Source organism: Aspergillus candidus (assembly GCF_002847045.1).
Source record: "Aspergillus candidus strain CBS 102.13 unplaced genomic scaffold BDW47scaffold_1, whole genome shotgun sequence".
In the NCBI taxonomy this organism is placed as follows: domain Eukaryota; kingdom Fungi; phylum Ascomycota; class Eurotiomycetes; order Eurotiales; family Aspergillaceae; genus Aspergillus; species Aspergillus candidus.
Genome location: NW_020194006.1, coordinates 331,440 through 354,695, shown reverse-complemented (window position 1 = coordinate 354,695; position 23,256 = coordinate 331,440). Strand labels below are relative to the sequence as shown.

Here is a 23,256-nt window from a genome sequence, read left to right as displayed (position 1 = left end):
GGACGTCACATTTGGACTGCTATACTACCTCGAGACGTCGAAAATGTTGCGAATTCGTGGCATCCGACATGAACTTCTCCAGATGATCCAGCAACGGAATCGTCTTGTTGGGTATATGCGTAACAGAACGGAATTGCCGCCGATGATCAAGAAGCAATCATTATGCACTAGGTGCTACGCAAAGACGCCTTGCTTCATCTATCATAAATTGGCAGACAATGGAGATGGAGAAACCAGTGGTCTCGGCGACGAGTTCGTCAACTCTATGGACCATCTAACACCCCAGCACCGTGACTTCTTTCAAAAATGGGACGATCTTTTAACGAAGGAGGAGCAAAATATGATGAAATTCAAGAGAGAACTTTGGACCCTCTTGAGTCACGAACGAGAAGCTCTTGGCCGTTGTTTCGGTAACGTCGTCATAGAACCAGGTTCGGCCGTGGAAGACAAAGACGGCATCAAGATCAACCGATATCGGTATACCTTTAACAAGAGACATCCCGTCCCTGCATTCTCGTTTGCCGAATCCCAACTCACAGTCGGTGAGCCGGTCGTGGTCTCTGATGAGAAAGGCCATTTTGCTCTCGCCAATGGTTATGTTGTGCAAGTCAGCCCCAAGCGCATTACCGTTGCAGTGGATCGAAGATTACACAATGCTCGGACGAAAGCAGAAGGGTTCAATTCTGAAACAAATCAGACGTTCAAAGGCATTATGGAGGTACTTGAGGAGGGTGCCATTCCTTCTACCGCCCGTCCTCTGGAACCCGAGGAAGAAACCCTTTATCGTCTAGACAAGGATGAGTTTAGCAACGGCATGGCGATTGTTCGTTCCAACCTCATCTCAATGATGGAGAAGAACCTGTTTCAGGCCAAGCACCTGAGAAGGTTGATCGTTGAGCGAGAAGCACCTACATTCAAGCCTGCTCCTTCAATCTACAAAATGTCCAAAGCCGATCGAGCGAGCCTGAACGTCGACCAAGAACGGGCTATCAATAAAGTGATGAGCGCACAAGACTACGCGCTAGTTCTTGGGATGCCAGGGACAGGGAAGACCACGACGATCGCTCATATCATCCGTGCCTTGGTGTCGCAAGGGAAAAGTGTTCTCTTGACTTCATATACCCACACTGCGGTCGATAACATCTTACTGAAAATTCGCAATGACGGAATTCGCACTTTGCGAATTGGTGCCACAACGAAGGTGCATCCCGAAGTCCAGGATTTTGCCGACCTTGCAGCAACCCCTAAGAAAACCATAGAGGAGCTAAAGGCATCGTACGAGGACTCTCAGGTGGTCGCGACAACTTGTTTAGGCGTCGGCCACGATATCTTTACTCAACGCATCTTCGATTACTGCATCGTTGATGAGGCTTCTCAGATCACTTTGCCGGTTTGTCTAGGACCGATTCGAATGGCCAAAACGTTTATTCTGGTTGGCGATCACTACCAACTACCACCTCTTGTACAAAACGCCGAAGCCCGAGAAGGCGGTCTTGATGTTAGTCTCTTCAAGCTACTTTCGGACACTCACCCTTCTTCCGTGGTCAATCTCGAGCATCAATATCGAATGTGCGAGGACATCATGCTTCTTTCAAACACTCTCATTTATTCGGGGCAGCTCAAGTGCGGCACTCCGGAGGTGGCGGCATCCTCCCTGGAAATACCTGATATAAGCGGTCTCAAGCAACACCATATTGACCACCTACCGCGGTCAGCAAGCCAGAAGCAGCTCTGTCTTGGTACAAGCCAAGGTCGTTGTTGGCTACGCGATCTCATCCGCCCATCCGCCAAGACCCGTTTCATCAACACCGACACACTCACCTTGCCTGCCCTGGAGGTGACCAACGGATCCCGGATCGTGAATCCCACCGAGGCGACCCTGTGTAGTCAACTCGTGGAAGCCTTCATCTCCTGCGGTATTCCGGCGCGGAGTATCGGCGTAATTACGTTCTACCGCAGCCAGCTCGCGATCCTGAAACAGAATCTCCGTCACCACATGCCTGATCTCGAAATGCACACTGCAGACAAATTCCAGGGTCGAGATAAGGAGATCGTTATTCTGAGTTGCGTGCGCAGCAACGCTGACAACCACTTGGGCGAGCTTCTCCGTGATTGGAGGCGCGTTAACGTCGCGTTCACGCGAGCACGGACAAAGCTCCTAGTCATCGGAAGCAAGAACACCCTTCGCGACGGCAACGAACTGCTAGCCAGATATATCAATCTAGTCCAGAAACGAGGTTGGGTCTATGATTTGCCCAAAGGGGCCGAAGAAAGCCACATTTTCGAGTACGATAACGGGTTTTCCACCCAGTTGTCCGAGTACAAGGAGGACAAGTCGACCCCCAGCCCAAAGGGGAGCCCATCTCAGAATCGGATGGCTCGCAATCCTTTGAGTCCCGTACAGGCTCGACAATCAAACGGTCTCAGGAAACCGGCGAAGAAGGGAGCCAAGCTCTTGAGTGGGAGTAAGGTTCTGGGTAACAGGCCTGTGCTGCAGGATGTGGTTAATGACCTTGTGGGATGATTTTATGTGTTTTATGATTCATTGGGTTTTTAATTGTGGGGTTGTTCATTTTGAGGATCCTTGGGTGCAGGTTATACTATAGTTTGGCGCAGGCATCACTAGGGATGGAAGGGATTGGACTATCGGCATTGGATTAATGAATATTTGACAGCGTTGGGAGTCGCTTTTTTGTTTACTTGTTGGTTTTATAAGAAATATTTAGAACTCTTATCATGACAATAATTATATCTTACCAAAGCAACATAAACTCTGATCTTATTTTGATAACTTTAACCTGATATCCATAGAGGTCATTCAACGCCATCCGGCAAGAACCATAATCTAGTATCATTTTTTTTCGGCTAAGCAATCAAAAACCCAAAACCGATGCCCCGACAAACTCCCAACAAATAGACCGCCGGCCATCCTTAGACGCCTCATTTGCCACTTGTTCCCCACCCACTTGAGAGCTAGATACAGACGGCAAGGCCAATACACTATACCCATCCTTCGCTTCCACAGCCGTCCTACCCAGCGCACTCGACGAGAGTGCAAACCAACCCTGTGCCGAGGAGGAGGTTTCCCTTCTATGAACCAAGACATCAGTATAAGATTAACACGACGATACAATCCAACGGAGACTTACAACAGAAGCACAAACAGCTGCATAATCCACGCCGGAGGAATGAACCCATGCCATTTGAGGCTGACGAGATTCGACGCACTCGCTTCGTCTGCGCGAGGTACGCTGTACCGGCAGAGGTATGGATCTACGTCGTCGTCGTTCTGCACCCGCGGGGAGCCAAGTGATACCATTGCGAGCCACTCAGAAAGCTCTTCTGAGTGGTCGCGTAGATCCTCTTCTGGGACTTGTGCTGGAGGGTTGAGCCCGTCGAAGGGCGGGACGAGGACGTTGCTGTGGGTTGTCTTTGTGGGCTGGCAGTCGATGATGTGTGGGTGGTTTCCTTTGAGGGTAATATCATCTTGTTTGTTGTGAGTGGTGGAAAACTATTTGTGTGGGATTAGAGGGCAGTGCGGTACCTGGAGAGACGCCGTTTGCTGACGGCGCCAGATCGTAAAATAGCCAGGCTACAGAGTGGTTGAGGACGTTCTTGAATGCCCATACTATTCGCTCGAAGCCTTTCTTTCCGTGGAGCATAGACGGTAAACGCAGGTTGAGCTCCACGACTGGAAACACTGATTAGCACATGTTATAGATGCAGATAGGACAAAGAGTCATACCGTATCTTTCCTTTGCGTGCTTTCTAGCTCCACTGCGAGTAGGTTTGCCTGTGAGACCTGTGCGTTCAAAGACTTCCTTGCCGAGTTCGAGTCTCAATATCCCTAGATGGTCATTAGCCAGGGTACTTGGACAGAAGGATTCTTCGCGCACCATCTTTTAGAGTGAATACATTGTCCAAGCCTGATCGCCCCTCGGAGATCATCAGGATATCCCCTGCACAATTAATTAGAAATTTACCCACAGAAGACCGTGCTATTGAAGGGACGTACCTGATTTGATGTATGTATTGAAGAACTCCCCTTCAAGTAGGGAAGAAAGAGACATGAACACCCTCCCATATCGAAGTTTCTGTAACTTTGATTCCAGTGCGCTCTGGACGGAGGAGTAGACCTCCTCGGAAAGAATGACCTCTGTCTGATTGACCTTCGTCAGTCGACATACACATCAGAGCTCAAAGGGATTTCATACCGTATGTATAAACGGATGGCCTAGAATAGTGGAGAACGGGGACCTCTTTTTGGGCGGTTGATTGGGGTCAATAGAGGCAGATAACTGGGCCAAGGTCGTGTAGCATTTTTCATGCCTTGAGGCGTCATCGTCGAAGTCAAACATGGTGTCCCAGAGCCCTAGAGCTATCCCGGATATTTGTTTGGGTCAAGCCTGTCAATGTAATGTTGCTGGCTGTCGTGCCCTTCCGAGTCCTCAGAAAAAGTTTGCGGAGATAACAGTGTAGCCCACCCCAAAAAAATCCAACTGATGGTGTCTTGCCAAAAGTTCAGTAACAATTCAGGCTATTTGAGCATGAGTAATACATATAATCAGCATCAGTCGAGACGGTGGTTGTTGTAGATAACATGCAAATATTAATCCGGCGGAGGTCGATCCAGGCCGGTGGTGACGTTATTTGATTGGCCGGATCATTCACCATCAACTGGCGATATCTTGAATGTTGCTCATGTACAAAGCATAAGGGGGGTTTCTTTTTTCTCTATTACAGGCTCCGAATCAAGGATACAGGAGAGGAACTATCAGACCCAAATAATGTCAACTCCCAGGCTGCCTGCAAGAAATCCTGCATGACTGACTGGTGTATGCCTAAGGCACCAAGGCCTCCGCTGAGACGGATCGATCTCGGCGCGTCCGGTGCGTCTTTCTTCTCCAACTCTCCCCGCTCCTCTCCTCCCAACTTTCACATTTCTATGTTAAATACCTTACAACGTTGGTCGCAATTGTCGCATGATAATCATCCTTACTTCCGAGAATCGATCCTCTCTTCGATCCTGTTCTAGCCCCTCGGGGCGTCCATGTGGGTTGCTGCTACTCCGACAATAGTACCTACAATAGCAACATCGAGCCATGGCCCCTCCTCGGCGAAACCTGCTCCCCAAGGAGCGCTTTGCATTCGCGTTCGGAAGCCTGAAAACCCAAAGTTATTACGACCCCATTTCGCGAACACCGGGGTCTCACACGTGCGTCCCCATTCAGCATCATTGCTCCGCAGCCCGCTGCACATGATCCGCGATCAGAGCTCGCGCTGACGAGAAGATCTGACAACCCATCTCAGGATCCGGACGATAGCATGGAATCCTACCGGTCAACTCGTGGCCACGGGCTCTGCAGACAGGACGCTGCGGATCTGGAACCCCGAACGCTCGCAGGTTAAATACTCGACTGAATTGCGCGGCCATACCGCTGGTATCGAGAAGGTCCTGTTCAACCCCACGAAGGATTCCGAGCTAGCTAGCTGCTCCACGGATGGAACGGTGCGCTTATGGGACGTCAGGTCCAAGACGTGCGTCAGCCGTGTCGATGTCGGCGGCGAGGCGTTCACCTTGTCTTGGTCCGCGGACGGGAGCGTCATGATGGTCGGCAGGAAGGTGAGCAGCTGTAGCCTACGTAAGGAAGGGCATAATGTGACTGACGCACTCAATTCAACCCCCTAGGACGACATCCTCGTTCCCATCTCCGTCGAATCCCCCTCCACTCCCACAATCCTCGCAGACGGAGCATCCCGCGCGCCAGCCACCGCCCAACAACAACCATCACCACCCAAACTACCCACCAACGCAACGACCTACAAAGCCCTCGAATCCCACCCCCAATCCGTCCAAACAAACGCAACCACCTTCTCCTACCACGTCTCCAATCCCTCCTCCCCCTCCGACCTCCACCTCTTTGCCACAACCGGCGAAGGCACCGTCAAGATCCTCTCCTACCCCTCCTTCGACGTCCTCCACACCCTCCACGCCCACACCTCCGCCTGCCTCTCCATCGCCTACGCCCCCACAGGCCGCTACCTCGCCGTCGGCGGCAGCGACGCCCTCATCTCCCTCTGGGACACCACGGACTGGATCTGCCGCCGCACCGTCTCCACCAACAACGGCGGCGCCGTCCGCGGCGTCAGCTGGAGCTTCGACGGCCGCTTTATCTGCGGCGCCTGCGACGAGGTCGGCTGTGGGGGGAATGGTCTTGAGATCTTCCACGCTGAGTCTGGAGAGAGTGTTTACACTATTCCTACAGGTGGGAGTGTCAATTCTGGTATTCCCGCTGTTGCGTGGCATCCGTCGCGCTACTGGCTGGCTTATTCTACAACTGCTGATGGGCCGGGTGTGGCTGGTGCGGGTGGGCTGAAGATTGTTGGTGCTGCTGGGGGGAGCTTGTAGTTTTGCTTGCATGTGGTGTTTCCTTTCTTTCTTCCTTTCCTTGTTAGGCTTTTACGTTTTGGTTGCACTCCTGCTGGTTGCCTGATATGGGACATGGTGTCTACGATTTCCTGTTAGATAAAGCCTTCAATTATGACTATTTAAAAACAAACAATTGAACAACAGTCAAAGAATCTCTATGTCTGTGTTATCTTCACATAGGCCATCTCCATTCCCCTGACCAGCAGAAGAAAATATGATGACCTTGGTTTGGTCATGTATCTTCAACAATGGCCCATCAAAATACCGATCCATCGAAGTGAAGGCGCTGTCCTGAGACGGTCATTAGAACTCTTATCTTTGGACATAGGTCCACTGTCCAGTAGTTGAAATGTATGTATGTAGATCGTCAACATAAGTCATGAAAATAGCGCGAAGTCAAATCATCCTGCCTCCCAAAATCCTGCAGTACCATGCCAAACCAAAACAAAAATGAAATGAGACCCATTACCATAGAAGATAATGATGAGAGAAAATGGGGGACAGCTTGTCCAGGCCTACCCCTGATTCCGCCACGCGTCCCAATTCGTCGAACCGAGGAGCTGTGTCCATTGAGCTTCATTAAGAGACTCGATGTCGTTGAGGGTAGTCGCGTTGATATTATCGCCGTTATGGCTGGTGGATGCAAAGTCCCAGTTCGGAGGAGGCATGGGGATGGAACTTTCGGGCTCGGCCGATTCGAGAGGGGTCATGATGCCTGAGACTAGTAATCTCTCTGCAAATTGTGCGTCGGAGTATCGTGCTGGAGATGTCAGGTCGAAAGATAGTTGTTCGGAGTTGCTATTTGCCATGTTGTTTGAAGACTGGTTGAGGGAGCTTATGGATGGGTGGTGGTGTTGTTGCTTCTTCGAAGGGACGGAGTCACTTGTGGACCCCGTAGCTGCTGAGTCTACAGCCAAGGTTGGGACTCCGGATAATGTGTTTGTGTTGCTGTTGAATTCTTGCGGTATATCGAGGTCTAGGATCGTGCCGGATCCTAGGCTGTATGGGGGTGTATTGTTAAAATCCTGCGTGTCACTGGCCGTTTGCGCAGAGTTGACGTCTGGCTGTTGCATTGTCTGTTGTGATCCAGTAATAAGGGAGGCTGGCATTGAGAAGTTACGACGCGGAATGGTCTGAGTAGATGGTGAAGATACTCCTTCGTCTTGGTTCTGAATCTGGCTTCGAGGAAGTATCAGCCCACAAGGGCCTGGTGGTTTGAAGTCTCTGGTGCTGACTGCTGTTGACGGTCGAATGCTACTGAACGGGGTGCCCTGGATGTCAACCTCGAGCTGGACGAGAAATGATTCTGTTAACGGGTTTTTGTTTTTCAGGGCATCGAGAGCGGAGAATAGGAACTGGAGTGATGACCGGGCGGCGGTGTCATCGGGACGGGATTTAAGGTACTGCACGAAGACACGCGCGGCGACGAAGATGCAGAATGACATGAACGGGTTCATCTGTAAACGGGTTAGAAGATTCCGATGACTCGGTGCGTTGTTTGAGACTTACAGTGGTCAAGTCCATGTGGCTAATCATCTTCATGATATTTGAAATCTGGTCGGCAGCCACGATGCATCTCCGCTTACTCTCGGTGATGATCTGGTCGGGCATTTTGTTTTTCTCCGCCTTGTGGATAGCAGCCTGATGCAGACAGATCGTGGACGTGTGTATAGCCATATTGCAAAAAACCACGTTTGGATCTCTGACCCCGGCTGGTAAACGGAGATGGTTTGGCATAGCCAAGGTAAAGTGGAGTAGGATATTGTCGTGCGATCTGTGCCGCTGCCAGTACAACCCGTTGAGGTCATGGTCATTGTCATGGGGATCAGGCCGGTGAAGGTGCACAACGTTTCGCCCAAACAGGCATGCCATGAACCCAAGGCCTGCACACGATGACAAGGTGGAGAGGCCGTCACCGACCAGGACATCCGTAAGCCGTGCTGTACTTTCTGGTTTGCTTTTGATGAATGCCTCCTCTGTCGCGGGTAGATTCGTCGTAATCTGTCGGGAGAATGTCAGCCAAATTTGGTCTCAAGAGTGACAAAACGCTAACGAGATGACTGACGTCTCGTTCATCCATGACCACAGGCCATCCAGTGCCAACACTGGCATACCGATCAACACAGAACGTCATCCAGAAAACCCTCCGCCGTTCCTCTTTTTCAGTCCAGTCCCTTGCCGGTGGCAGTGTTTTCTTCACTTCAAGATCCGGGCCGTCGAGGCGGTTCAACCCCATCATGAACGTTAGTCTTGCAGCCTTGCCAACACTTAACCACGCTCGTGGGAAGAACATCATCCGGAACTCGTATGTAGCTATAAGCAACCATGTCTGACAGTTGGACACAGAGACAATGCCTTCCCCGAGCCCTTTCATCTCTTCCAACTCAGCGTACTTTCGGGCTCGCTGGTAGAATAGCTCATGCAATCCAGAGTATTTATCGGTGACGGATGCAGCGTGGCACCAAGTTATATATTGTAGGCATATAGGAGGGCGAACCCTTGGGGCGAGGTTCATCGCCGCGAGATGTCGTGGGGGGTGTAGGATGGGAATGGAAGGATGTATCTTCTGAAAATATATATGATTTCTGTCCTTGGAATTAGCAGCAGCATCAAAGAACAATCATCCTTCAACCCAACACGTACAGCTCATTGGTGACAGCTTGGTTAGGAGTAGGTTCCTCCAGTCCCAGGCTTATCATATCCCACCCAAAGTATTCCGATTGGGATGCGTCCAAACCACTCGATGGGAATATCTGGCTTGGCCGCGGACCGCCGAGGGGTCCAGCAGGAGGCGACATGGGCGCAACCACGCCGTCTCCTACAGACATGATTCTGGGGACAGCCGCCAACTCATTCGGCACGGCGGCACCAAAGCTATTGTTTTGAGTCGTCTGCGGCGGAGATCGTTCATGGGTCTTCAGCAGTGTTTCAACCTGGGCTTCAAGAAGAGGAATCCGTCAGCGATCCCAGCACAAATAGTGCGGGTAACACGGCGTCATTTCGCACCACCATACCTAGTCGTGCCTCCAGTTGCTTCACATAACCTCGCTTGGGACCACTCTTCTTCCGGAGCTCCTCGTATGCACACTCATGGCCTAGCCTCGCGCAGGTTCCGCAGCTGGGCTTCTTCCCATCGCATCTGAGCTTCCTCCGCCGACACAACACGCAGGCGATGCGTTTGGGGCGTGGAACGTAGCTGCTCTCCCCATCGCTGTGAGCTGTGCCAGTCCGGGCTACATTGCGATTCGACGGGTCTTGACGGTGTTCGGACGGAGAATGGAGTGCATTCTGCTGGAAGCGTTCGTTCGGAGAATCGGCGGCCATGGCCATGTGAATGACGCCGGGAGAACGGGAAATATGCAGGAATGCGGATGACTAAAAACGAGAGAACGACCCCCTCTCGTTTTATATGTGAACAGCTGGGAGTTTCCGGATCTCGATCACGGAGATCGCAGAGGATTTCGATGACCTCCCGACATTGAAATCGAAAGCGACAGGTTATCGGAGAGTGCGGTGCGACCAGCGAAGCCACGAATGCTGGTTGAGAATATGGTCAGGCCTCGCTTTCTGAGAATTGAGGGGGGGGAGAACGGGCTAGACACACCGTGCGTTGAATGAATAATCAGCCAGATGTCTGTTGAGCACAATGTTCACACTTTGGGTTCTTTCCTTTCTCTTCTGATCGCACTGATGATGTCGACGCAATGATGGAGGAGCTAGACTAGGTGGACTAACTACTAACTTAGAGCGGCAAGCGTAGCGATTAGTCAAATCTATATAGATCCCCGTTTGCCGATCCATGAATCCCATACCCACTGCGCTTATGAAAGTCGGAATGACAAGGCTCTAGCGGCCCATAAAGTTGCTGCCATGAATAAAACGATCAAAGAAATCCGTAGTATAGCTTTGACCTGATTAGGATACTGACCCTTCGCCTGTGTTGATTGGTCGGCTCGTTCGTATAACGGTGCGCCAGCAAAGTGCGGGGCTACGAGATTATATGGTATAGGACGAAGCATCGGTCAAATATCCCCAGAAAATACGAAAGAAAAAAGATCTTGAGAATTGACCCGGTTTAATATACAAGAACAACGCCACAATGTAACAAGGCAAATGCATGGGAGATCCCACAATCGAGTGACTAGAGCAAAGTCTGAAGCACTCCGAATACAGCGGCCCTGGTGCCCTACAACGGGCCAAGTATAGTACAAGACGAATGGTGGGAGGCGTGATCTTGGCGTAAAGGGGAAGAGGAACATGAGATGTAAATGAGAAGAAGGGCCAACGACAGGAGTGTGTAGATACTGTCGCTCTATTAGTTTCCTCTGCGACGCTTGCCCTGGTTGCGGACTCTCGGAGTGACCACGGCCTTGTTGATCTTCCACTTGGGACGAGTCTTGTAGCCCGATTTGGCCTAGATAGTGTTAGCAAAACACGCACGGGAACAGTGGAAGGCAGAGGTTGTATGGTACTCACCGGCATGCCCCAAGGACTCTTGGGGTTGACGTTACCCTTCGACTTACCACGACCACCACCGTGGGGATGGTCCATGGCGTTCATGGCAAGACCACGAACGGTGGGTCGGATGTTCAGCCAGCGAGACCGTCCGGCCTTACCCAGTTGTCGGTACTGATGGTTGGGATTACTGGCAACTCCCACGGTGGCACAGCAGTCCTTATGGATCAAACGGACTTCACCACTCTGGAGGCGGATGGTAACGTGCTGGGCGATGCGGTCCATCTTCTGCTGCTCGCGCTGCGAAACGCGCTTCTTCTCTCCAGTTTCCTCTTCCGCTTCCGCCTCGGCTTGCTGAGCGGCCGCCAGCTGGTTGGTCCCCTTGGCGATGACGGTGGCAAAGGTCCCCGCGCTACGGCACAATTGACCTCCCTTGCCCGGACGCAAGCCAACGTTGAAGATCAGCGTACCAACGGGCATCATGTGCAGCGGCAGGCAGTTTCCTCTCCAAGCCGTTCGGGCCGCGAGGACACCGGGATCAACGGTACTGCCCATGCTCTTCCACAGATGCTCGGGGATGCCGGGCATGTAACTCTCCACCACATCCCCCGCACGCATACCCTCAGCCGCCACGATATAAGTCAGCCGCTTCGTCTCTTGGTTGCGAAGCAGAGCAATGTGCGCGCTCCGCCCCGGATCGTGTTCGATGCGCTCCACCAACTGGGGGCCCGGCGCATCTCGCAAGAAATCAACCGTTCGAATACGGCGCTTGTGACCACCACCTTGATGCCGGACGGTCACTCGGCCCGTGTTGTTACGACCACCCTTCCCGTGACCCCGTTTGGGAAACGTCAACTTCTGTACCGGACGTCCTTTCCAGAGGTGGTCATTGACCGGCCGGCGCAAATGTCGGATACCAGGCGTCCGGGGCTTATATGATCGAATGTTAACGCCGGCGTCATCACGAGTGGGCGGGGGAGCGAAAGTAATGGTCGGGTCGAAGGTCGCGGTAGCCGGTTCCGCGGGAGAAGGATCTTCTTGTTCACGGACGGTCGAGTACGGACGAAGCGAACGCGCGGAGAGACATCTGAAGGGCAGGCGGAGGCCCGTCAGAGCCAACCGAGGTTGTAACATAATCGTGCGAGTTGGGTCACTTTTCCCAATCGGCTAATCCGGGGAGAACTATTGGGGAGATGAGAATCGGATTCCACAAGACACTCGATCAGGGACCAAACATACCACCTCAATGGCAAATTGAAAAAGGTGTCACAAAGTGGAAGATACTTTCCACGCCACCTGATACAACACCGAGCCCAACTGAAGTGGATATTCGGGGGAAACTGGTGATAGCTGGCGCGGCCGATGCTTCGTCGGAGAGAAAATGTCGTTTGACGATTTGCGGGTGTGGCTTGCTCATATCACCTGACACGGAACCTGACTCCAGCCACAGGGGGTGTGGCGCTCTGCTGACTCAGAGTCACGGGATGACGGGATCATATGCCAAACAGAACAAACAGCCGAGGGTTGCTGGGCAACGAGATGATGTTTTGACCACCGTGCCGCGCAACATCAAATCACGTTTCTGGTCGCGACGGGCGTTTGTCCTGCCTGGGCGATTTCAGGCATCGGCCACCCATGACGATCCCTGTTGACGGACCTCTTGTTTCGTCCCAATACGGTATCATTACAGCCTTGCGTCCTCCTTCGCGCATGCCAGTACACCGTATTTTCTGAGGTTAGCAGGGAGAAGGACTTCCATCATACATTACCATACGTCCGTGTTACACCGATACGTTCATCCATGCTCTGTATATTTACTTCCATGACAACCCCCCTTTCTTTCATCTCCTGCTCTTGATTCAAGTCTTTCCCCTCTGCAGTTCTTTGTCTTCATCGCTCTGATATTAATTCTTTCCGCGTACATAAGTTCTATCGGACGAGCAGTTCATTATATTCCCTCAGTTGCACATACATCGCGTTGTACAGCCCTTAGTAACGGTCATTCCGCGCGACTCGAATGGGTTGTGCTGTGGGGCATCTTTCCCAGGTTCCACGCTAAGAGTAGGGCCAAACATCGCCTTTGCCCTGTCAAGTTTACCTCTCATCTTCCCTTCATCATTCCCCCATCAACACCTCCCCTTCAGATACCGGTTCCCCATCAGCGTCCTGGGTTACTTCTGTACATCTTTCTCGCGTCATTGTTTATATCTTGTCTATCTTACGTGTTGTATCATCTTTTCAACCACCCTTTTTTGTTTATAACGGGCACCTACACGCCGTGAAACTCTCGTGTATCGGGTCCTGAGGCACCTGTCAACAACACCAGCAGAGTCTTATATGCGACACTTTTGATATCCCCACCTCTCAGATTCCTCCCGGATTCCTCGCCCTTCGACTTCAGGAACCTTGCATTACCGCTAGTTACCTGGGTTTGGGCGAATAACACGCGTGGTACGTGAACTCTGCACCCGTCGTGGTTCTCTGGCATTTGAGCTCCACTGAGGAAGCTATGGGAATGCTGACTAGACAAGCTGTCCAGGGCAACAGTGTTTGACTTTAATCAACCTTGTTCCTTCCTCCCATCCTTTCAAAACCATCCCTTTAGGCCTCTCTTTCTCTTCCCATCATCATGCCCCCGGTGAGTCTCGCCCTTCTTTAACGCGTTTCTTGGTGACTCCACTCCCCTTTCGTCAATCTCACTTCTACTCCTCTACCCTGTGGTCACTATATCGGTCCTCTGTCGTGGAATTCGTGCTCTAATCTGCTTCTCAGCAGGCTCGAAGCCTCCGCTCCCGAGGCACCATGAACGAGAATGATGAGAACGGGCCCTCGACGCGTCTCACCAGGGCCAAATCGGCAGCCCTGTCCACCGGGGATGCTCCCGCCGCCAACGCGGCTGCCAAGAAGCCCCTTCAGACCAAGAAAGCCGCCACCACAACGACTACGGCCGGAACCCAGAGGAGGCGTGCCGCTCTGGGCGATGTGAGCAACGTGACCAAGACCGAGAATGTCGAGACCAAGGAGGCCAAGAAGCCCGCTGCCACCAAGGTCGGGTTGACGTCGAAGGCGACGACGCAATCGGGTGGTGTCCAGAAGCTCAGCCGTAACAACACATCCCGCACGACTCTCGGAGCCAAGTCCGCCAACGCGAAGAACGCGGCCCCCGAGTTGAAGCGTCCCGGCAGCGGCGGCAAGGGCAGCTCCCAGATGAAGCGTACCAACAGCCAGAAGTCGATCCAAGAAAAGACCCTGCAGGCCGAGGAACCCCCACGTAAGAAGGTGGAACTCGAGAAGAAGAAGAAGGTCGTCCAAGAAGTCGCAGAGAAGGTGGAACCGGTCGTCCAGCCCCAGCAATTGCAGAAACCGACCGAGGATGCCGTGGACGATCTGGATACCGAGGACCTGGATGACCCCTTGATGGCAGCCGAATACGTGGTGGAGATCTTCGATTACTTGAGGGATCTCGAGATGGAGACGCTACCCAACCCTCAATACATTGAGCATCAACCGGACCTGGAATGGAAGATGCGTGGTATCCTCGTCGACTGGCTCATCGAGGTCCACACCCGCTTCCGCCTCCTGCCCGAAACGCTCTTCCTTGCCGTGAACCTAATCGACCGTTTCCTTTCCGCCGAAGTTGTGGCTCTGGATCGCCTGCAGCTGGTGGGCGTTGCCGCCATGTTCATCGCGTCCAAGTACGAGGAAGTCCTCTCTCCCCACGTGGCCAACTTCAGCCACGTGGCGGATGAGACCTTCTCCGACAAGGAGATCCTCGACGCCGAGCGCCACATCCTGGCTACGCTGGAGTACAACATGAGCTTCCCCAACCCCATGAACTTCCTGCGCCGTATCTCCAAGGCCGACAACTACGACATCCACACCCGCACTCTGGGAAAGTACCTCATGGAAATCAGCCTTCTCGATCACCGTTTCATGAACTTCCCTCAGAGCCACGTGGCGGCGTCTGCCATGTACCTGGCACGTCTGATCCTCGACCGGGGCCCTTGGGTAAGCATTTCCCTTCGTATGAGCAATCCGATCAGCTCGCTAACGTGGCCAAATCTAGGATGCGACCTTGGCGCACTACGCTGGGTACACGGAGGAGGAGATCGACCCAGTCTTCCGACTGATGATTGATTATCTCCACCGTCCTGTCTGCCACGAAGCCTTCTTCAAGAAATATGCCAGCAAGAAGTTCCTCAAGGGTGAGTCTTGGAATTCCTACCTGTCCTGTCGCCGTCAGTAATCTAACCTGTCTTTAGCATCTATCCTTACCCGACAGTGGGCGAAGAAGTATCACCACGTTTACATCGACAGCTCTCTGTCCGAACCTTACACATACATCAAAGATGCCGAGTAAAGTGAATGCGATATCCGCAGTCACCTAATAACCGGCATCACTGAACGAATGGTTGTGGAAGGAGTTTGTTGAATCTTTATATGTTGGCATTTCTTCGTTTGTGATGGTAAAGGCACACACCTCTTGCATATGTTTACGACGGCATTTCTCTGTTTCAATTGCGAATGTTGGCATTGTTCACTGCTTCCCGGGGTTTCTGGCGCTCATGCTTTTTTTTTTTTTTCCTCTCCCCTTTTTAACTTCCCCATGGAACCTCTCACGTCACTTCAGTTTCCTGGGCAGTGTCTCTAGGGTGCTTCGCTCCTAGCTTGATACCTTTTCTATTCTCTTCTTGTCCGTGTATTTCCAGGCGTCGGATACTTCGGGGTCGGAATGTACTTGCAGTTGTCCGTTTTTGGTTTTCAATTCGTCTTGTCGGCGTTTTCCCGAGCGTCGGTTCTCTTTACATATTGCTATTCAATGCGTTCTATACAGCTTGATGTTCGATTTTCACTGCATTATGGCCTAGTTGAGGTAGATCTTCATGGCCTTTGTGATGACCCAAGTACTTGAGGAAGGGGGTGATGATTTGTTGGACTCGTCTTTTATAAGCATGGCGAGATTAGAGGAACGTTGGAGGTAATGAGTGTGAGGGAATAATAATGCACATCGGAATGGTTATTTAAATCAGCAAAACTCTGAGCTGTTTGACTGAAGCAAGTCCAATGTGTAGCTGTTCTCCCCGCGTGGATCATCAGTCTAACGGGTGGAACCGAGGTTCCTTTGACCTGTAGATTCCCGACCATCCATCATCCTCCACCTTTCTTCATTCCTCCCTCACAACACTCAGGCCCAAAATTCATTCACTATCAAAAATGATGTACACCTCATCCTGTCCCTTCTGCGACATAGCAAGCACATACCCGCCCGTCGCCCCCTCAACCTTCACCGTCCCGTCAGAGACAACACCAACACCAACACCCAATAGTAATGATAATCATCATCAACACGCAGCAAGCCAACCACCCCCAACGACAATCTCCGACGGATCCAGAGAAGCTCATCTTATCCTGTCTACGAAACATGTCCTTGCTTTTTTGGATATCATGCCGTTGACGAGAGGCCATGTGTTGGTTGTGCCAAGGCGGCATTATGAGAAGCTGTCCGAGGTGGGGGTCGCTATGGGTAGGGAGGTATGTTTATGTTTTTCTTTCTTTCTTGATTCCTTTCTTTTTGTTTTCGAGATTAGTACTTCCTGGTAGAGAAGATGGTGTTGGTTTTGTAGTGGTCTTAGTATTGGTATTGGACTATGGGATATATATATGGGGTGTTCCGAGTCCAAGATACTTATATATATATAATATATCTTGGCGTGATAGTATTGGAACACAATAATTCTACTACGCGACCTATGGACAGCATCCTCAATCCAATCACTGATTGATATATACAGATCGGCCAATGGCTCCCCATCCTCTCCCGAACCGTCTTAAAAACCCTCTTCGGCGAAGACCCAGACAACACCCAATGGCACTGGAATGTCGTGCAGAATAATGGTACGTCCTTCACTCATTAACCATCAATCTTCCATCTACATCACCCTTTGGAAATGAATTTGAGAGCAAACAAATGAGCATATGAATAGAAACTAAAAGCACCAGGAGTCCGCGCCGCCCAACAAGTCCCCCATGTGCACTTCCACATCATCCCGCGTCCTCCATCAGACCCCACGCCCAACGCGGCCAAAGTCAGCTGGGTGATGTTTGGGCGTGGGCAGAGGGACGAGCTGGATGATGAGGAAGGGGAGGGGTTGGCGAGGTTGTTGCGGGAGGAGCTGGCGAGGGAGGTTCGGCGAGTGAGGGATGTTGAGGGGGTGGATTTGGATTTGGATTTGGATCATGGCTCGTCCGTGGAGGGGAGGGGGAAGGGGAAGCTTTAGGTTTGTGTTTACCTAGGTTTTTATGAATTTTTGTTGAGTTGGTTTCTGGCTGGCTTGTTCTCTTGATGATACCTGTATATACCTGTGGGTCTGTTAAACTACTACTGTGTGTTATCTTGGATTATAGTGTATATATAAAGATGCGACATTCATCTTCATTGCTCTGCTAAATAGTATCCTACCGCGAGGCAGGGCTTCCCTTTTCACTGCCAGTCTTGTTCTCCTTTTTCTTTTCGAAGTACTGTAGACACATTAGCGTTGAGTTTTGGAATCGATATCTGTAAAGTCAACACACCTTCTTCCGGAACGCATTCAACTCATTCGCGGTATATCCCTTCTCGCCATCCTTCAGCTGTCTAGAAGACGACACATCCGAGACTTCGCCCTCGGGGAGTCTCTGATAAGTGATAAGTCGGCGGGCCCCTGCGCCCTGTCAGTATTGCCAGCCTTCCACAAAGAGAGAGACCACTGGGTGTGACATACATAAGTTAAACTCCTGCACAGACACGCTAATCAACTTGAGATTCGGGTGCAGCGGCGTGGCGAGCTCCTCGTCCTCGTCGCTGGCGGTGGGCATCCACATGCATAGTCGGCCGTTCGTAACGAGCGTCCGCGAGGCAAAGTCTAGAATGTCGTTCTGCAGGGCTTCGAAGCCGTAGGGCTTTTTAGGGGCGATATAATCCGGTCGACTGGAAGGGTGAGATTAGTTGGTAGTTCGGTGTAAAAATGTAGGAGGAAAGAAGGGAGGAAGAAGAAAGACACACTAATGAGCCGGAACCCCATCGATGATAATTTCCTCCTTAGCAGCGTTCCTCCCACGGCGCGATTCCCGCGTTCCCAGCACCTGGAGCCCTTCGCGGATGCCATAAGGCGGATCGCAAACGATGCCATCCAGGAACTGATATTCCCGCAGCGGGGTATTCGTGAGATCAGACGTAAAGACATCCCCGAACTTGCTCTCCGTGCCGTACTGCTGAAAGTTCCTAAACACACCAGGCGGATCGCCCTTCTTCTGCTTCCCGCGAAAGCTGCGCCCATCGATATCCGAGCCCAGCGTCACGGCGCCGAAATGCGCCGCGGAGACGATGAACCCGCCTGTCCCGACAAACGGGTCATAGAAGAGCTTCCCAGGCGCCGCGTGCGCCATGTTCGCCGTGATGAGACTCAGCTCGGCGTCCATGGACGTCGTGCTGATATAGCGGCGCTTCTTGAGATCATACTGGTTAGTCGCCTCGCGGCTGCTGTTGCCGATCCAGCGAGCGAAGTAGATCTTCTTGGGATCGCCCCGCTTCTCGCCCTTCGACTCGGACATGAGCGAGTCGGGCGAAAAGTCCGGCGTGTACTGTTCCATGATCCAGAAATCCTGGTCTGGGTTCTTCATCCGGATGGGCCCCTCGAAACCCATGTAGTTGAACGTGCCGATGATCTCCCGCTTCTCGGTCAAGCTGCGGTGGCCGCCGTAGCCGTCCACCGTGAACCGGAATGAATCATGCTTGAACTGCGCCCAGCGGTGCTGTGTCCGCCCGCGGACGTTGGCGTGCAGCTCCTCGTACGTGCTGCCTTGGGTCCAGAGCTCGAAGATCTCTTTGCCGAGGATGCTACGGGCGATCACTGCGCGCGCGGCATCTTCATTTGGCAATTTCACGATGCAGTATGGGGACTAGGAGATAGTTAGATGTTTTTTCCAACAATTGCGCACGGCGACGCGGGGACGAATCGCGGGGAAGATGCGTCGGTGGTTTAACCATCGGCGCATCCGCCTGAAACCGGAGACATTGCACATACACATGGATCGTAGTGTACGATTTCCAGATCAGTGCCTACCAACGAGGCCAACGACTGCAGCTCTGGCAGTCGGAAGGTCTCGTGGAGCTGGGCGAAGCGAATTAGATATTCCATCGCCACGGAGCCGGATGCGCCTGTTCCGATATTTGACTTTTCCCTCTGGTTTCTCTATCCCTGAGAGAGAATCTGCGAAACTGGTCTTGAATATTTTAATAGAATACAAGAAAATTCGTTTCTTTATATCGTGGCTAGAAAGGAGGTCGTTGGAGAAGGCTGTTGGAGGGACCGAATTTCTCTCACTTTTTTTTTCTTTCTTTCCTTATTGGGTCCGGCTAGATTTGATCCCACTCGGAACCCAAGACGTCAAAGACAAATGATAGAACTATCAGAGTGCAACACATCGAAGAATGCTCAATTTATTTAACGACATACATAGAGGGTAATAAGAGTCACAACTCAAGTAGAAAAAAAAAAATGAACATAACTCTATGCAGAAATATTTCCCCGCAAACGTAAAACTCGAGGATATCTAAGGCGATAATTCCATTTGACATCCAAGCAAATGCAAAGCACCCACAGAAACCATAAAGCCAGAAACAAAGAAAAAAAGAAGCAAGAAAAAAAAAACGAAGATCCGTAGAGCGACGCCAATGACCTTGGACCGACAAGTGTCAGAGATAAACCATAACTGACAAAACTCCGCCGCTATGCGCCAACAACCTTGAACAAATGTCGTGACTCATACCCTTCCACATTACTGACTTCGACCTTCTCCCCGGCAGGGATCATCTCGTGCTTGAAATCCCATCCGGCTCGACGACACAGCTCGGACACCACGACGTCGCAATCGCCGAGCAGATCGATATCGAAGCTGGTGTGTGACACGGGCTGGAACAAGAGTCAGAGCTAGAACTAGGCAAGAAGATAGGTTGAAAAAGCAAAGAAAGAAAGAAAGAAAACAGTGTACACCGGGAACTTACAGTGCGAGAGATGTAGATCTGCGGCACGTTGCGCGGCAACACGCCCGGCACTTCCGCCACAGGGGCCACCTTCAGGGAAGTCCCAATGACAATGACCAAATCCACCTGGTCCCGGTCCTGGTGGATGAGACGGCGGCCAAACTCATCGGGGAGATCCTCGCCAAAGAACGTGATATCGGGCTGAACAGGGGTGAGCAAGTGGAAGTCATATTATGTGTGGATGTTCTACACTGACCTTCATCACACCGGGGGTGGGGAGTTCATAGTCTTCGTCGTCGTCAGAACTATCCTCCCCGTCGGCTTTCCGACGCTTTTGCGTTGCGCTGGTACTGCGCTTTCGCTTCATACCCTGTGGCTTCAGAGAATCATCCTCGAGCTTCTTCCGACAAGACGGGCATTCCGGAATGACGCCTTTTCGGATATCACCGAAGATCTCGTCACCCATGACCTTATAATCACACTTGACGCAAGAGGCCGTCGCGAACGACCCGTGGCACTGCACGATGTTTTCAGGTAGGACACCTGCGTTGGCCTCGATGTTGTCGATGTTTTGCGTGTAATTAGTCAAGAGCTTGCCCTTATCCTGCAGAAGGCGAATAAACCCGTGAGTGGGCGAGTACTTCTTCTCCGTAGGCAGGATGTCCTTGGCGATCGAGAAAAAGATGGACGGATCCTCGCGGAAAACGCTAATATCGAAGACCTCCTGCGGGTCGCTGAGGCCCAGATGTTCCAGCTTTGAGTAGAGACCCGTGTCTTTCGATCGAAAATCGGGGATCCCCAGGCTGGTAGAAATCTGATCACGAGTCAGTACTATTTACCAGCCATCCACAAGAATAGTAGTACGTACGCCGGCACCTGTGATCACGATGATCTTCTTCGACTCCTTCAGCAACTTGACGGCGTCCTCTATCGAGTTGTACTGGGGAAGCTTGGGGCGCCTCGAGAACTCCCGCGAGATCGCGATAGCCAAAAGAGGGTGATAGGCGCTGTCTGGGGCACCATCAAGAAAATCCGGAGGCAAAATGCCAAACGCAGTGCACAGTTTCTTCGCGGTAATAGTATCCGCCCCGATAGTCTCTTGTACAAACACTGCTTTGCCGACTTCGTGGAGACGGTTGCGGAATGCGATAGCCTCATCCAAGGAGCAGGCGTCCGGTACTGCATCACAGAAACAAAGTCAATAAAGACTGGATCGTGGCAAGACAAGAAAGGACATCTGGCGCATAGATAGATGTCCCTATCTATACCCAAAGGGAAAGACTCTCACTTACTCCCGCAGCGAAGTTGTTCGTCGTGCAACACCTCAAGCTCTGCCTCCAAGTCCGATCCCGAATCGTCGCTATCGGTTTCATACTCGGACTGCATGGCTTCGTTGCCCACAGCGGCTGTGTTCTCCATGGTCGCAATGGTCTCCTTCGTATCGGCCGGGGCCATATCAACGGCTTCCACCTCAACCACCGGGCTCTTCAACGACGAACTTTCCCCCGTGGGCGCTGGTACCAGATCCATCCTGAAGTGGAAGATAGGACGCGCCAGCAACCGCTAAGACAGCACTTCACTCACATTGGGCAACTTTTTTTTGCCACATCAAAGATCACTGGCCGGGGGGGTCAAATTTGGCTCTGGCGCATCTTCGGGGGAAAGGCGGTCGGTCCGGCGTTAATCCGGCGCCAGATACAAAGGGCCAATGATAAGGATTCGTTTGAAGTATAGTATGTCTTTTCTATTGGTATCATGTATGGAATGTAAAGAGGACTATATGTAACTTTTTTATGAGTCCGCCATCTCATCGTCACTGTCGGACTTGATCTCATCTTCCCAATCTTCTTCGCCCTCTTCGCCTTCTTCGTCGTCCTCCATTTCCTCGCCCAGTTCTTTGTTCATCTCCTGCACCAGCTCATTGGCGTGCTCTTTGATCGGCTCGTCCTCGTACTGGACCAAATCGTAGAGGGTCAAGCTTTGTTTGAGCCATTCTCGACTGGCAACAAGGGAAGCGAGTCTCTTTTCCTCGGGGGACACATTGGTTTCCGCCTCCTCTTCAGCGTCCTTGGGAGCTTCTTTCTTCTCGGCCAGAAGGTTAAGACACCATCCTCCGAGGTACCACGCCTCCACACTCTGGTCATCTTCCAAGATCAGACGCTCCAGCACGCCCAGAGCCTCGAGTTCCATGGAAACCTCCATCAACAGACGAGCGAGACTGATCCGGGTCGCAAAGTCAGGAATGATCGGATCCTCGGGCGGCATGTCCTTCCATAGTTCGAGACTCCGCGAGAGGGCGGCACGAGCGTCATCGAGCCGTAGCTGTGAGATTCGGATGGAGGCAAGGGTCTGCAGCACCTCGGGCACATGGGGTCCAACGAGTAGCGCTTCCGTGATCAGGGCCTCGCAGCGGCTTTCGGCATCTGCCTCCCAGCTGGTCATAGTTAGTGACCGTCTCAATGATGGTGTCTCCAGAGGTAGGGCGCGACTCACGAAAGGTCAGTCATGTAGATCTCGGCCACTCCGCACAAGGCGTTGGCCATCTTCCGCTTCTTCTCGTCCAATTCAATAGCTTCCGCCGGGCCAGGGTTCTCCTCCAGCTGTCGAATGGTGTTCCTCAGAGTAGCCACTCCCTTCTCGAACCATTGAACACTAGCCTGTCCACCCTCCTCGTTCAACTGAGCCAGCCATAGGAATTTCTCAGCGCCTCCTCCTTCAGACTCAGGTATGCTGCCATCCGCGTCGAGTTCGACGGCGCGAAGGAAATGCTGCGTCGCGGCATCAACCTCCCCAAGTTCCACGTAAATCTCTGCGACCAGATTCAGGGCCGACAGCTGGAGGGGCGAATTGGCGGGCGCATCGTTGAGAGCCCGCTCTGCCAGCGGCGCTGCCGTATCCGCTTGTCCGGTCTGTAGGAGTAACGTCGCTTGCTCCAGGAGCTTGGAAGGATCTTCGTTCATTTTCTGTTTCGAAACCGAGCCGCCTGCGCCGAGGACGGACTTTTTCGACTTGGATTCCTTCTTTTGCTGAGGCTTGGATTTGCCCATGGTAGGATAGTCGTTTCAATTATACCCAATGTGGTGCCTAAGGGCAAAAAAAAATCAAGTGAGGAGAAAACCACTGTAAATAATCCAAGTATATAAACACTTTGAGTTTTTTTTCTTTTGCTTCTCTCGTCTTTTTCTATTGAAAATGAGAGCGAAAACGGCGGAGCTGTAGAAACCCCATTTTCGATGAAATAATTTTGGGCCGTTCCTTATCTGTTTGTCTTGTTTGCAGGTGGGACTGCAATCTTGTATTGCGGCATCCATGACCATTTGATGTGCGGTCGCTGTTTGTATATCCACGT

General features: G+C 51.9%; 7 protein-coding genes across 7 annotated transcripts; 3 read left to right on the top strand and 4 right to left on the bottom strand.

The window, feature by feature from the left end:
- Window positions 1-2,845: 2,845 nt before the first annotated feature.
- BDW47DRAFT_97292 (ribonuclease P protein subunit p40) lies at window positions 2,846-4,579 on the bottom strand. The gene is made up of 7 exons (XM_024820388.1): window positions 4,215-4,579; window positions 4,016-4,160; window positions 3,897-3,959; window positions 3,746-3,847; window positions 3,545-3,691; window positions 3,150-3,486; window positions 2,846-3,090 (listed from the first exon to the last, which is right to left on the bottom strand). Exons 1-7 carry the CDS (start codon window positions 4,356-4,358, stop codon window positions 2,874-2,876), a joined length of 1,155 nt encoding a protein of 384 aa, XP_024676510.1. The 5' UTR covers window positions 4,359-4,579; the 3' UTR covers window positions 2,846-2,873.
- Window positions 4,580-5,102: 523 nt separating this feature from the next.
- Window positions 5,103-6,409, top strand: BDW47DRAFT_121607 (WD repeat-containing protein; the record flags this gene model as incomplete). The annotated part of the gene is made up of 3 exons (XM_024815658.1): window positions 5,103-5,215; window positions 5,311-5,623; window positions 5,690-6,409. 3 exons carry the CDS (start codon window positions 5,103-5,105, stop codon window positions 6,407-6,409), a joined length of 1,146 nt encoding a protein of 381 aa, XP_024676509.1.
- A 142-nt stretch (window positions 6,410-6,551) lies between these two features.
- BDW47DRAFT_97285 (putative C6 transcription factor Prf) lies at window positions 6,552-10,136 on the bottom strand. The gene is made up of 5 exons (XM_024820387.1): window positions 9,445-10,136; window positions 9,074-9,368; window positions 8,496-9,015; window positions 7,940-8,431; window positions 6,552-7,887 (listed from the first exon to the last, which is right to left on the bottom strand). The coding sequence occupies exons 1-5, from the start codon at window positions 9,758-9,760 to the stop codon at window positions 6,946-6,948; spliced, it is 2,565 nt and encodes an 854-aa protein (XP_024676508.1). The 5' UTR covers window positions 9,761-10,136; the 3' UTR covers window positions 6,552-6,945.
- A 511-nt stretch (window positions 10,137-10,647) lies between these two features.
- On the bottom strand, window positions 10,648-12,244 carry BDW47DRAFT_1381 (mitochondrial 54S ribosomal protein uL2m). Its single transcript, XM_024818301.1, has 3 exons — window positions 12,125-12,244; window positions 10,907-12,067; window positions 10,648-10,844 (listed from the first exon to the last, which is right to left on the bottom strand). Exons 2-3 carry the CDS (start codon window positions 12,017-12,019, stop codon window positions 10,746-10,748), a joined length of 1,212 nt encoding a protein of 403 aa, XP_024676507.1. The 5' UTR covers window positions 12,020-12,067; window positions 12,125-12,244; the 3' UTR covers window positions 10,648-10,745.
- Window positions 12,245-13,471: 1,227 nt separating this feature from the next.
- On the top strand, window positions 13,472-15,431 carry BDW47DRAFT_1353 (B-type cyclin nimE). The gene is made up of 3 exons (XM_024818293.1): window positions 13,472-14,893; window positions 14,952-15,090; window positions 15,148-15,431. The coding sequence occupies exons 1-3, from the start codon at window positions 13,688-13,690 to the stop codon at window positions 15,243-15,245; spliced, it is 1,443 nt and encodes a 480-aa protein (XP_024676506.1). The 5' UTR covers window positions 13,472-13,687; the 3' UTR covers window positions 15,246-15,431.
- Window positions 15,432-16,330: 899 nt separating this feature from the next.
- On the top strand, window positions 16,331-17,163 carry BDW47DRAFT_121602 (HIT family protein; the record flags this gene model as incomplete). Its single annotated transcript, XM_024815657.1, has 3 exons — window positions 16,331-16,417; window positions 16,678-16,780; window positions 16,886-17,163. The coding sequence occupies 3 exons, from the start codon at window positions 16,331-16,333 to the stop codon at window positions 17,161-17,163; spliced, it is 468 nt and encodes a 155-aa protein (XP_024676505.1).
- A 178-nt stretch (window positions 17,164-17,341) lies between these two features.
- BDW47DRAFT_114687 (uncharacterized protein) lies at window positions 17,342-22,954 on the bottom strand (the record flags this gene model as incomplete). Its single annotated transcript, XM_024814700.1, has 12 exons — window positions 17,342-17,404; window positions 17,459-17,586; window positions 17,647-17,852; window positions 17,928-18,823; window positions 18,949-19,082; window positions 19,783-19,854; window positions 19,925-20,108; window positions 20,164-20,721; window positions 20,776-21,086; window positions 21,200-21,438; window positions 21,733-22,341; window positions 22,401-22,954. The coding sequence occupies 12 exons, from the start codon at window positions 22,952-22,954 to the stop codon at window positions 17,342-17,344; spliced, it is 3,954 nt and encodes a 1,317-aa protein (XP_024676504.1).
- Between the last annotated feature and the right edge of the window lie 302 nt (window positions 22,955-23,256).

What these genes read in the sequence shown, in the direction of transcription:
- BDW47DRAFT_1353 (XM_024818293.1), top strand. Translation starts at nt 13,688, where the DNA reads ATGAACGAGAATGATGAGAACGGGCCCTCGACGCGTCTCACCAGGGCC. An exon ending in TCCTCGACCGGGGCCCTTGG is followed by an intron (nt 14,894 to 14,951) that starts GTAAGCATTTCC and finishes GGCCAAATCTAG; the next exon opens with GATGCGACCTTGGCGCACTA. An exon ending in CAGCAAGAAGTTCCTCAAGG is followed by an intron (nt 15,091 to 15,147) that starts GTGAGTCTTGGA and finishes ACCTGTCTTTAG; the next exon opens with CATCTATCCTTACCCGACAG.
- BDW47DRAFT_1381 (XM_024818301.1), bottom strand. Translation starts at nt 12,019, where the DNA reads ATGTTACAACCTCGGTTGGCTCTGACGGGCCTCCGCCTGCCCTTCAGA. An exon ending in AGAGTCCTTGGGGCATGCCG is followed by an intron (nt 10,845 to 10,906) that starts GTGAGTACCATA and finishes AACACTATCTAG; the next exon opens with GCCAAATCGGGCTACAAGAC.
- BDW47DRAFT_97292 (XM_024820388.1), bottom strand. Translation starts at nt 4,358, where the DNA reads ATGTTTGACTTCGACGATGACGCCTCAAGGCATGAAAAATGCTACACG. An exon ending in GCCATCCGTTTATACATACG is followed by an intron (nt 4,161 to 4,214) that starts GTATGAAATCCC and finishes AAGGTCAATCAG; the next exon opens with ACAGAGGTCATTCTTTCCGA. An exon ending in AGCAAACGGCGTCTCTCCAG is followed by an intron (nt 3,487 to 3,544) that starts GTACCGCACTGC and finishes ACAACAAACAAG; the next exon opens with ATGATATTACCCTCAAAGGA.
- BDW47DRAFT_97285 (XM_024820387.1), bottom strand. Translation starts at nt 9,760, where the DNA reads ATGGCCATGGCCGCCGATTCTCCGAACGAACGCTTCCAGCAGAATGCA. An exon ending in GCAACTGGAGGCACGACTAG is followed by an intron (nt 9,369 to 9,444) that starts GTATGGTGGTGC and finishes CTCTTCTTGAAG; the next exon opens with CCCAGGTTGAAACACTGCTG. An exon ending in CAAGCTGTCACCAATGAGCT is followed by an intron (nt 9,016 to 9,073) that starts GTACGTGTTGGG and finishes TTCCAAGGACAG; the next exon opens with AAATCATATATATTTTCAGA.